General features: G+C 40.2%; 1 protein-coding gene and 1 pseudogene across 4 annotated transcripts in view; one reads left to right on the plus strand and one right to left on the minus strand.

Moving 5' to 3' along the window:
• DERA (deoxyribose-phosphate aldolase (putative)) overlaps nt 1-13,567 on the plus strand; it is a 144,239-nt gene that overhangs the window by 43,601 nt on the left and 87,071 nt on the right. For all 4 annotated transcript variants that reach the window (XM_011954487.1, XM_011954501.1, XM_011954478.1 and 1 more), the window contains exon 5: nt 2,206-2,340. In XM_011954487.1, the coding sequence (XP_011809877.1) occupies nt 2,206-2,340 (135 nt within the window). The remainder of the gene's footprint in view (nt 1-2,205; nt 2,341-13,567) is intronic.
• Nucleotides 11,819-13,567, minus strand: part of LOC105521195 — a 10,341-nt pseudogene continuing 8,592 nt past the window's right edge.

The raw sequence follows: 13,567 nt of genomic DNA on the forward strand, positions 1-13,567 counted from the left end.
TGAGCTGAGATCATGCCGCTGCACTCCAGCTTGGTGATAGACCAAGACTCCATCTCAGAAAAAAAAAAAAAAAAAAAGGATATGCACAAAATGCAGTTGCAATTCTGAGCAGGGAATGATATATTCTGCAGAGGTTGGTAACACCAAAGTAAGAGAAAGCATCATCGTGGCGATAATTGCATTGGGTTTTAAGGATGAGGAGGAGTTCACAGTGTTAATAAGGTAGGGAACCACATTTTAGACAGAGACACTAGCACGTGTGAAGGCACAAAGCATGTTCAAGGGACTGGAAAAGGTTTGCAATTGTTGGCTTCAAAGGCAGGGTTCCGAAGACAGGGCAAAGGGGGAGATACAGGAGTTGAAGCTGGAGAGGGAGATCAGGGCAGAATTTCAGAGGGGATCCATGCCATGTGGTGGCATTTGGCCTGAATTCTGATGATAGGGAAGACACTGAAAGGTTAGAGATGTGACATGATCAGCTTCAGGGCATAGTAAGTTACCTGATGGCACTGTATAAATTAGAAAAGGAGTGAAATGGAGTTAGGGGAGACTTGTCATAGTCCACGTGGGAGCTGATAAGAGCCACACAAAACCTAGAAGATAAAGGTGAGAGTGCATTCAGGAGTCACTGACTTCAGATAGACACAGTAGGACTTGGTATGACAGAAAAGTCTTTAAAGCATTAGTTTGGTAAATATGTATCTGTGTGTATATGGATGGATGAATAGACAGGTATAAAATTAGATTCTAGTTTTAAGAGATGTTCGAGGAATATCCTAATGCTTTAAAAAGGGAGGCTAGGCCAGGCGTGGTGGCTCACATCTGTAATCCCAGCACTTTGGAAGGCTCAGGCAAGAAGATTGATTAAAGCCAGAAGTTTGAGACCAGCGTGGGCAACAAAGGTTTCTACAAAAAAATAAAATAAGTAAACATTTAAAAGGAGTTTATAGCTTATTAGGAATATATTAAAACAAACATGGTGCACAGTATTTATATAGAATTGGTTTATGAGGATTCCTGAAGTATTTGGCAGCTACACCTGTGTAGACCTTAATTTTTCATCAACCTCAGTCAGTTCAGTTTTTGCTTTAAACAACGGAGAAACATGGTAGCAGACCTAAGGAATTGTTTTTAATTTTTATTTTTTGAGACAGAGGCTCGCTGTGTCACCCAGGCTGGAGTGCAGTGGCACGATCTCAGCTCACTGCAAACTCTGCCTCCTGAGTTCAGGCAGTTCACCTGCCTCAGCCTCCCGAGTAGCTGGGGCTACAGGCATGCACCACCACACCAGGCTAATTTTTATACTTTTAGTAGTAAACATGCCACCATGTTGGGCAGGCTAGTCTCAACCTCCTCACCTCGGGTGATCCGCTCGCCTTAACGTCCCAAAATGTTGGGATTACAGGCAAGAACCACCATGCCCAGCCCCAAGGAATTGAATGTCAAGGAAACATGACAGGTTGTATTTAGAAACAGGGATGGAGAGTTAATGATGTGCGTGTAAAAGATGTTACTATTTTTCAAGAGTGTAGTTGTCTTTTGTGTTTTCATTTTCCTCTTGTTTACACTTGGCTCTGCTCTTCCCAGCCCTGCCCCTTCCCCAATTTTGTGGACTAATTAGGTATGTTTTCCTCCTGCATTCTCTTTTCTTCATGCTCATCTGCCACGCTGGTTGTTTTTAACATAGGCAATGGGAGGAACACATATGACAATTTGTTCACCACAGCTAAAGAGGTTCATGAGAAAGTTAATCAAGATAAATCAAGGGTAAAAAAGTAAAAATCAAAATAGCTAACTTGATCAAGATTTGGATCCAGAACTAGTGTGCTGGGTAACTAGTGTTCATTAAGACAGGGCTACAACTACTATTTTATGGCTATCACTGTGAAGATAACATTTTTGCTGGTTACTTAATCCACCTTCATGAGCATCTCTGCAGCATCTTAATTTCAGATCTTCCAGAAAATGATAATATTTGTCCTAACACTAATACAAGAGAACATTCTATTTCTTCACACTTATGCATAACATAAGTGATGTTCTTAAGTGTCATTAATGCATTGGTCTTTAAATGCTGATGTTTTGGGGTTTGGAATTCTTTGATGAATTACTGACCAATTGAAATTTGTTTTCCCCTCCCCCACTTCCTTACTTTCCTTCTTCCCTCCTTCTCTCTTTCTTCCTTTCCTTTCTTATCTCTATTAGTGGCCACTGGATTTCCAGCTGGACAGACTCATTTGAAGACACGATTAGAAGAGATCAGATTGGCTGTGGAAGATGGAGCTACAGAAATCGACGTGGTAATTAACAGAAGCCTGGTGCTGACAGGCCAGTGGGAAGGTGGGTACATGCTCTTACCTAAGAGAGTGTCACCATTCTTCCCTGGTGAATCAGATGATGAGATAAAATGTAGTATGTTTTAGAGGTCACTGTTCTAGGTGACAAGTTAGTAGATCAAAGGGTGAATTTAGGAGACAGCATGGCTAAGATGACTCATCCTTGTGCCCCTCATGAATCTAGGCAGTTGCCTACCTGCGTGAACTTTTCAGATCCTTTTGAGTGCTTAGGTGAATAGTTGCTTCCATGCAATAGATTCATAACTTTTAAAACAATTTTACCAACATGCTTTTTCTTTAGAAGGGAAAAGTTACTACTATTGTGTACTGTTTTGTTGCTCAATACATACTTCACTCTAGGCAAGTCTTTTATGCAAAGTTTATTGGAATATATTGGAGGAAACTTCCCTTTTTATGTTAATTTTTACAGTCTTTGAAGATGTGGGATTATTAAGTTGACTAAGTTTGTTTTTACTTCTTGCTTCCTTATACATAGCTCTGATGACTATCATGAGATTAATGATTCACTGTCACATCAAAATACAATAAGACATTGCCCTTTCCAGCAACAAGTTTTTGTTTTTTTAAGTAGATATTAAAGAATCAAATAGATTTTACCTCTGTCTTAAATACATTTTGTATACTAAAGATGAGGTCATTGGTAGCTAGAAAAGTAAAATTCTCTCTTTCAAAAAAATCATTATAATAAATAGTTTAACCAAATTTTTTTTTTTCTTTTTTGAGATGGAGTCTTGCTCTGTTGCCCAGGCTGGAGTGCAGTGGCGCGATCTCGGGTCACTGCAAGCTCTGACTCCCGGGTTAACGCCATTCTCCTGCCTCAGTATCTCAAGTAGCTGGGACTACAGGCACCCGCCACCACGCCTGGCTCATTTATTGTATTTTTAATAGAGATGGGGTTTCACCATGTTAGCCAGGATAGTCTCGATCTCCTGACCTCGTGATCCGCCCTCCTCGGCCTCCCAAAGTGCTGGGATTACAGGCGTGAGCCACCGCACCCGGCCTAACCAAAAATTTTTAATGAAATCACAAGTTAAAGCCAGGATAATGTATTGTCTCTTTATTTGTGTGTATATCAAAAGGCATATTTTATACTAATTATGGAGACTATACCTACTCACTGTTTAAAAACAGAAATCCTCACTAGTCATAAAGGAAGTGGATATTCCTTGTAATCTCACTCCCTTGAAATAACCCCTGGTAACACTGTAGGGTGTAACTTTCCACACTTCTCTACATAGCATGCTGTCCCCACACTCTTTTAAAGTTTACATAAGAGATAGGATTTAAATAAGAGATAGGATCTCTTATTTAACCTGCTTGTTGGACTTGCCTACATCTCATGGGTATTTTCCTGGGACTCTTTCTCTTCATCTATATCTGTAAAGCCTTTGTTTGTCTATTTGTGAAGCCTAATTCCATTGATTGTCAATTATGAATTGCTTTTGGTTATAAAGTAGCAAACATTCAGTCAGTGGTTTAAACCCTCAGTATTTATTCTCTTATATAAAGTCCAGGGGCAGGTATTTAGGGGTGTGTGGCAGCTCCACAAAGTTCTTGGAGACCCATCTACGTTTATATTCCAGTTCCAAAGCACGTGGCTTCTGCTCTTAATGTCAAGAGCGCTTCACTGTCTGAGATGGCTTCTAAAGCTCCAGCCCCTTACACTCATTTCTTAGATCACAGGAAAGAAAGGCTTTTCACATCAACTCTCACACAACACCTTTGCTTATTACACCTTTGCCCGTTGGCCTGAGCTGAGTGACGTGGCCATTCTTGGCTTCAAGTAAGCTGGAAAATAGAGTTTTTAGCTTGGAATATTAGCTACTTTCCTGTACATTCCCATTTCCATGACCTTCACCCCTCCGCTCCGCAAGTTCCCCATTAATACTCATCAACATTTATAATTCTTGCCGGGCTTAAATTCTTGGCAGTTCACAAATATCTTTTTGTATTTTGTGTTCTTTTTTTATGATTGTTCATGTGTGTGTTTGAGCCAATTACAGTCATTCTTATAAGGCATATTTTAAATAGATGTCTCTGTTCCTATATATTAATTTTGCTTATCTGCTTTTAGTCAAATTTCACTAAGATTTAAGGCTTGAGTAAAATGAAAAAGTGAGTAAGCACAGTATTTAAAACAAATCTGGCAGTAAAGTTTATGTGATTTAGTTGTATATAAACCTATATGTCCTTTATATCTTAAGCAATTGTGTAGGTATAGAAATAGAGTTTATAACTTACACCTTTTATTAAGCAGTTGTGGATATAGAAATATGGTTTATATTATGCTACTAATTGGAAAATAAAATACAATAGTAGATGGGTTTTGATGTAATTGAGTGCCTCTTAATGAACTAGGAATGGTTGTTTTTAAGAACTGATAATTTCCCAATAACAGGCATTTATGCAAAATATAATGACACATCTTTGTCCTGGACCATACTTTTATATTAACTCTTTTTCTGGTGTTAACCTCTTGACCCAAACAAACTGAAAAGGAACATTAATACTAGAAATTTAATTGTAAATAGAAACCTGAAATGACTTAGGACTTTTCACTGCAATATTTTGTCTTAATTTTGATTCTCAATTTGATTGCATATTGTATTTTTCTGTGTCATGTTTTAATATTAGCTGTTTATTAAAATATGAGCGTAAACTAATTTCTTGGAATTTGTGGATGGAAATGTCTATCAAGCAATTGCATTTTTAAATCTAGGGCCCTCTCCCTTGTGCAGTGAGGTTTGTGGGATACTTGGTAAAGCACAATAGAGAGAACCTCATTTTATTTCATTTTTTAAGTTCTGGGGGACATGTGCCACATGTGCAGGTTTGCCGCATAGGTAAACGTGTGCCGTGGTGGTTTGCTCCACCTGTCAACCCATCGCCTAGGGAGCTATTAAGTGCCGCATGCATTAGCTATTTTCCCTAATGCACTACCTGCCTCCACCCTCCCCCGACAGGCCTCACTGTGTGTTGTTCCCCTCCCTGGGTTCGTGTGTTCTCATTAAGAACCCCATTTTTTAAACCTGGCCCTTCAGAGTGGTCTTAACCATTTCTCATGGACATGAGAGTCCACAGTTTAGGGTATGAACTAGAGGAGACTGGATTTGGGGGTGAGGGAGGTCTCATATTCCTCTCTGGGTTCTCCTTAGTGACCATTTAAAATGTCCACTTTCCTGAAATTTCTTACTTTTCCACCCTCCTTGAAGCTCCTGCACTGTTAGCATATGAACTACCTGCTACTTCTCAGAGAAAATAAAATGATCAGACAGGAGCTCCCTCCAGGTCCTTGTATCAGGGCTGCTTTTCTTTGCTTCTTCCTTTGCTCCTTCCTCCTAAATTCAGTCCCTCCACTGTGCTGTGGCTCTCATCCACCCCTGCATTTTCAGAAGCCCTACTCTGTCCATTGGGCATTCTTTCTCCTGTGTCATCAGCCTCTCTCTGCCAGCTCATTGCCATTAAGCATTTAGACATACTCAAGCTTTTCTTAGCCATTTACGAAAGAACCCACATGCCAGCTTTCCCTTACCTTCATCCCCAGCCACGTCCTCCTTTCTTCTCTTCCGTTCATGACTAAAATTCTGAAAAGAAGACCTGGTGCGGTGGCTCATACCTGTAATCCCAGCACTTTGGGAGGCCTCATCACCTTTTGCTCTGCCCTGCCCTAAGTTCTGGTTCCACAGGGATGCTTGGGGGTGGGGCGGCTTCTTCTCTTGAGGTCAGGAGTTCGAAACCAGCCTAGCCAACATGGCAAAACCTTGTCTCTACTAAAAATACAAAAATTCATTGGGCATGGTGGCACATACCTGTAATCCCGGCTACTCTGGAGGCTAAGGTGAGCGAATTGCTTGAACCTGGGAGGCAGAGGTTGCAGTGAGCCGAGATTGTGCCACTGCACTGCAGCCTGAGGGACAGAGTGAGATTCCATCTAAAAAAAAAATTTTTTTTGAAAAGAGTTTATTTGTTTGTCCTGAGAAGTTCAAACTAATATACTAATGACCTCTCGTCTCATTATGTCCAGGTCATACTCCCTAGTTGTTGATTTAGCATTGCCATGCAACATATGACACAGCAGACTGTTCCTTCCTTCTGGTAACACTTTCTTGTCGTGGCTTTGGTTACTACATTCCTGAGGTCTTCTTTTCTGTTTCTGATTTCCCCTGCGTCTCATTTGCAAGCTCCTCTACCTCCTCTGTCATCCCTGAAGTCATCCATCTCAGATTCTGAGAACCATGGACACTGAACTGTGGTTCTCAGATTCTGTCCCAGTGTGACTTTTCTGCAACCTTGGTGTACTTTCCTTTGGAAACGGTCATGTCCTTGCTGATTTAAGTTACATTCCTTATGGCAAAGACAACCAAACCTCCTGAGCACCAGGACCACCTGGACCCAGGGCCACCTGCTCCAGAACCCGTATTCCGTTGTATCACTATACCATGTTGCATTTCACCCATCATTTACATATAAGTAGACATTCAAAATCACTGAACCTTGATGAAATCAGAGAAATCTGGCTATTTTAGAAATAAATCTGTTAGGCCAGACACAGTGGCTTATGCCTGTAATCCTAGCACTCTGGGAGGCTGAGGCAGGCAGATCACTTGAGCCCAGGAGTTCAAGACCAGTCTGGGCAATATGGCAAAACCCCATCTCTGAAAAAAAAAAATTGCAAAAATTAGCCTGGCGTGGTGGTATGTGCCTGTAGTCCCAGCTACTCAGGGTTGGGGCTGAGGTGGGAGGATTCCTTGAGCCTGGGAGGCAGAGGTTTCAGTGAGCCATGATTATTACCACTGCACTCATAAACCACTGTGTGTGGCCTAATAGATTTATTTCTAAAATAGACTGAGCAAGAGAGTGAGACCCTGTCTCAAAAAAAAAAAAAAAAAAACTATTAAAAAATATTTTTGGCTTAAGATAGTTGAGAAATATATGACAGGATTTCAAGAATATGTTAGGAAATAATATAAAGTGGCTGAAGTGGGCTGAAGTCGCGCCTTAGCACTCCACCCTGGCGACAGAGCTACATGTCTCAAAAAAAAAAAAAAAAAAACTATTAAAAAATATTTTCATTTCCCTGACTTTCTTAACAATTTTTATTAAATACAATTCAATTTTTTATTGATTATTCCAAACTGTTTTGTTACTGATTATATTATCCCAGTATACAGTGATGCTTTCAGGGGCCAGTGAAATCTCTGAGATGATTGGCCTCATAGCTCACAGTCCAGACTCTTTTTTGATTTATGTATCTTCTTATTTGTTACTGTTTTTTTGCCTGCTCCTTAGTGGTTAAGCTTTTTACTGTCAGGTCATGTTGAGCTCGTGGTGGCACACTGTCCTTCCCTGACAGTCCTTCTGTCACTCCTGTCCAGCTGGACATGGAAATGTGGACAACTGCATTTCTCACTTATCACCATAGTTTGAAACAAATAGGGTGTGGCATGTATTGTTGGTTCTCAAAATTATAATACCTCACAAACATTATCAACTGATTTGCCCCAGCTGCTTTCCTGACAGGATCTAGCATATTTGCCTGGGCATTTGTGATGAAAGAATTGAGGTGTGTATGTAAGGGAGGAATAGGCTCCTAAATGGGGAAAATCTCTCCTGGTGATTTTGTTCCCCTTCCCCACCAGTCCCATGTCCTTATTAAGAAGTACTAACTCAGGACTCTTTCTTCTTCTTCTTTTTTTTTTTGACATAATTCCAGTTCTTAGTTGCATATACTTTAGGTGCCAGATAATGGAAACATTGTTGAATTTACATACAGCAATGTATGTAAATTCATACATTGAATACATTCATATATTGTATGTTTTATTTTATTACTAGTACTAATTAATTAATTAGTTAATTAGTACATATTGTATTTCCTATATGTTTCTATGCCTTTAGCCTGGATCTGTAGTTAGCTGTAAACAGGAGAGTTTGATGAATAAAGTGTTATCCCAGTGAATTTAGCTAAGAAGTGCATCTGCTTTCTGTGCTTTTGAGAAAAGAAGGCTTTCCTCTCCCTGGGATGGCTGTGCTCTCTGATAAAGATAACATCCAAATGGGGACATCACCCACCCACCCAGCCAGCCAGCCAGGCCACCCAGTCATTGCTGAGTCACAGTCAGACCCAGAACAAATGCACTGTGGGAGGACAGTACTGGGAAAGCAGGAATAGTTGAAAGTTGCATCTTTGCATTTAGACAGATCTTGGTTGGAATCTTGGCTGTATTGTTTACCCTTGGACAGGTTCTTCTCTGTGTTTTCTGTTCCTTCTATGTAAAATGGAGATAATGACATCTACTTCACAGGGTTGCAATAGGGAAGAAATTAGATAATGTATGTAAAACGATCATCCTGTTGCTTGACCCAGATGAAGCCCTCCTTGCCAGCTGCAATGTTGCCTTCTCCTTCTCCTTCCTCCTGCCCCTGATGATGGTCTGTTATCAAGGGAAGTGACACATAGCACATGTGTTAAGTGAATAAAGTGGAACTCTAAAGACTTGGGTTTTACTCTTTATGATTTTGATAATTTATACCTAGACCTTGGGTAAACACTTCACTTCTCTCTGCTTCCACGTAAATGTTACAAATGAGGGGATAGGACATAATGATTTTTACAACCCTTTAGAACTATAATCTTTGATTTTATGTTTAGTGTTTTCATTTTCAATGAATATTATTTTCATGATTAGTACATGTAATACAATATTTCTTAATGGTGGTGTTGAAGTTGACATATAAGGTGCATTCCTTAAACAGTTCTTTGAAGAAAGCATTCACCAGAAGTGGTTCATCATCTCATAAATCTTATTGAGCAGGTTTTAAAAATTGAATAATTTCCATGCTCTGTAAATATACAGAGGTGTTCATTTTACTTTTTAAATGACTCTTTCTGTTGCATCTGTTTACCTAACATAGTTACCAGTGACAGGGAAATGCTTTCAGATTGCACCTTGTTCAGGAATCTAGCTCCATGAGCTGAGGACCTGGAGCTGGCTTTACTAGCTTTGGGAGACTCATTCCATACTGGAGCACCAGCAGACATCGTTCAAAGGTGGCTAGGATTGTCTGATATTCTGCAGCATCTCATGTTCAATGAGCAATTGGAAGTACCATTTGTCTCCTGTATCCACAGCCTCATGTACTTTTCATCTCCTTCAATTGTTTACCCCTGAATTGCTATCTTAAATCTGGCCTGTGAAGTACATACCTCATGGCTATCAAACATTTTAGGATAAGAAAATGAAATATCGGCACCAAAGTCACATTATTTTTCATTTTCTTATATGAAGAGAATCCTAAAGACCTTGAATCTGTGCAATAATCTATTTTTCTTATTTGCTGATTTTTACACAAGAAGGATGGTAGAAAGAACATCTCAAAAGTAAATTGGTATATTTCTTTTATAGAGTGTTAATCATATTTTATTAGAAAAGTAGTCTCTAAATCTATAGACACTTTTTGGGGAGGAATTACATAATCTATAATTTGTGGTTTCTCTGTTTTAGGAGTTGTATATAACAGAAATTCTGGAAATACTTATGACAACTGTATGCTTTTATGGGTTTTATTTTTATGTTACAATTCTTCAAAACTTCAGATACTATTGAGAAAAATGTGCATCTTATCTCTTGTAGGTTATTATTCTATCTGGTGTGTTAGCTCATCTCTGCCTTAATCTCACAAGATTAATTAGTTGCCTTGGTGAATGAAACTGTTCTTGAACATTTTGTGACTTCTTTAGTTTAAAAGGTTGCTGTACAATTTTATATTAAGTGTTTTACTATACATATAATTATCTTAAGAGTTATTTTCAGGCCATTCTTGCACAGTGTTGAACATCTTTCTGATACTCAAAAAATAATTGCTTAGATATGTTCGTTAACAATTATTTTTTAAGTGCCTTTGAATAGCAGGGAATATAAAAGGAAATATACTTTATGACTTTTAGATAGGAAACAGTCTTTAAACACTTGGATTCTTACTTAAATCATAATTTTAAACATACAAGTTTTAGTAACAGAGTTTTTGTTGTCTGGAGCAGTGCTTTTCCAGAATACTTAGCAGATTGCCAGCTGCTTCAAAATTGAGAAGATACTTTCCTTTCAGGTGGACCCTAGAGAGAAGAAAGTCAATTTTATTTATTTATTTATAAGTGTTTTTAGCTTTTTGAGAGTTTTAAAATTTTCATTTCCTTTTTTAAAATACACCATTCTATTTTTTAAAATAATGTTAAGAATGAGCTCATTAAAAAAACTGAAAAAAAAAAAAACCAGGTGCACCCACATTTCCAACTCCATCTCCCCTTTCAGATTGTTCAAGATGTATACATGTTGATTGTTTATCTGTAGACCTAGTTCTTTCCATGTTGTTATCAGAGGTTGACACCAAATTACCAAGTAGATATTTTTCCTTTGATTTAAATTCAGATTCCATTCCAGCGAAGCAACATGAAAAAACCTAATGTCTAGTTTTAGCTTCTGGTGATTAGGTTCTCCAGGTAAGAAGTGAAAATGGAGACTAAATGGTGTTACCATCTTTATTCAGAAACTCATTATTTTCAGCCAAATGGGGCCAAGGCAAAAAAAATCCAGGTTGCAAGACTTGGAAAAACGAGTGTCCACCCCATGGGACATTTACAGATTGATCACTATGACAGCAGCTCTTTCTAGAGGTAATAATGTTGTCATTAGGTTGTGATAATTCTCCAGAGACCCCAACAGCCCCAGATTGAGAACATCTGGAAATTGTTCAGATGACACAAATTTCTGTTTTCTGTTGTTAAGGCTTCCATGGTGCCTTTCTGTGGCATCTGCCATTGGTTTTCTTTTTTTTTTTTTTCCCAAACCTCCTTTCAAATCTGGAAATATACATAAAATACAAGATTATTTTCCTCACCTATGCTCCTAGGCTCTTGTCTTGATACCCAGTGTTATGAAATCTATCAGGTAAACTGCTGGCCAACTGGGATGTCTGCTGAAATTTCTGGAGGTGGAATAGCAAATGAGTTCATCCAGCAAAGAGAGCATCTGAAGGTCCATGAGTCTTGGCAAGAAAACACAAAGTCCCACACATAAGACAGGGATGGGGAGTTTTTCGTCACTGAAGAGGCCATCTTTAGATGTCAACTCTTTTTTTTTTTCTTGAGATGGAGTTTTGTTCTTGTTGCCCAGGCTGGAGTGCAATGGTGTGATCTCGGCTCGCTGCAGTCTCCGCCTCCCAGGTTCAAGAGATTCTCCTTCCTCAGCCTCCGGGGTAACTGGAATTACAAGTGTCCACCACCATGCCCAGCTAATTTTTTGTTTTTTTAATAGAGATGGGGTTTCTCTGTGTTGGCCAGGCTGGTCTCGAACTCCTGACCTCGTGAGGAGGCCAAGGTGATCCACCCGCCTCGGCCTTCCATAGTGCTGGGATTACAGGCGTGAGCCACTGTACCCGGCCGGATCTCAACTCTTAAAGAAAATTCAGGAACCAATGCTAAAATGAACAAGGCCAGCAGATTTCGGAGTACAGTCAGTCTTCAGTGAGGGCAGAGGTTTCCTAATTAAATTCCTGAATTTCTTTTTGGCTTCTGTCCTTTCTTCATTATCAAAGTACCAAACAGTATAGCACGTCTAGTCTCATAGGAAGACAGCACCTCGTGTGGGTTCCTGCAGTCTAACTAGAACAGGAGTTTTTCACAAATGGCCTCCACACCTGCCATGAGCAATTTCTCCTCTGGAAATAGCCATAGGATCCTACCGTGTAGCCTGGCATCCCAATTCTTGTTCAGATAGTGGATGCAGGCGATGCAGCAGCCATTGTTGTTGAGGTTGTCCACATGATGAATGTAACCCATTCAATTTTTAAGATAGCAAGCCACCATTGCCTCGGACCTCTCCTTGACATAGTATTTTCCCAACAGCTCCTGCACTAGAGGACCAGCCTGTCAATGAGGGACAGGAGGAAGCTAATGGCCTCGCAGCCCTTCTTGTTGCTCCCAGTCTACATGAACTGGTCACCCTTTGGAGACGCTGCACACAGCCCAGCCAGCTGGCTGTCCCACAGGGCCCCCTTGCAATGCAGCTGCTTAATGTGCTCCTGGATGCAGTTGCCTACCACCTCCTTGCCCAGGAAGTTTTGCAGGTCGCAGAAACTGACCTCCTGCAGACAGGGCATGATGTATACTCTAAGGAAAATTTCTCCAATTCCTGCCTCATGATGTGTCCTGGGGCATTTCATGCACGGGGCAGAAGTTGGGGACCCCCAGCGTGCACCCAGAGAAGGAACGATGTACGCAATGTGAAGCCAAGGCGTGGGGAGCGGGGCCAGGGTCCCGAGCCACTGCAGTCAGTACCAGGGACAGGGGAAAGTTGCTCACAACTCTCAGGAGAAGGGATCTGCGTTCAGGGACCAGTGGGAGAGTGGTGCAAGACTCCACGATCTAGTGCTGGACTTGCAAGTTCATCTGAAATAGAGAAAACTAAAATGCTGTAGATGCAAGTTCTGCTGGCGTGTGGGGACAGCATTGCAGAAGGTAGGGCAAGTTGTCAATCTGATTTGGATGCTGTTTCAAACATGTAGTCTGACCCCTTTGCCTCCTCTCCAGTCCTTGGATCCACACTGATGCACACAGGCCTTTCTGAGTGTGGCCGAGTGCTCTGAGTCCTGTCAGTGAGCACTCCACTGACACAGCCTCACTTGTTTCTCAGCTGGGAACGACAGGCAGAGGTCAGGTTATGACTTCTACTTCTTCTCAGTGTGGCAGTAGTAGGAGGGATGCGGGGAGACAAACAGGAGACAACTCTTCTGCTAGTTGTGCCACTATATTGATGAAGCATCTGCAGTGTAATATATCCTGGGTTTCTAGCACGCCCACTTTCACTACCCCTGAAAACCTCATTATAAGTGAAAACATTTATTAATAGGTTTTTAATGGGACATCACTATGCCAGCCACTTCTCTGGTGTGTGTGTTTTGTTAAATTTTGCATTATTCTGACTATTTTGCAGTCGTGGTATTGGAATTCCATTTTCATTTGTCAGGCACCTTTGATAATAGCCTACCAAATTATTATTTTTCTAGTACATGGCAAGAATTGCTTTTTTTTTTTTTAAAAAAATAATAGAGAATTTCCAGTTTTCTTAAGGTTTGAAGTTTTAACAACAGATGTATATTACATGTGGATATGTAAGCAGAAAAAATAGTAAAGGCTCTGGAGAATAAGGTCATGA

The sequence above is a fragment of the Colobus angolensis genome, unplaced genomic scaffold, assembly GCF_000951035.1.
Source record: "Colobus angolensis palliatus isolate OR3802 unplaced genomic scaffold, Cang.pa_1.0 Scaffold11, whole genome shotgun sequence".
NCBI classification, from domain to species: domain Eukaryota; kingdom Metazoa; phylum Chordata; class Mammalia; order Primates; family Cercopithecidae; genus Colobus; species Colobus angolensis.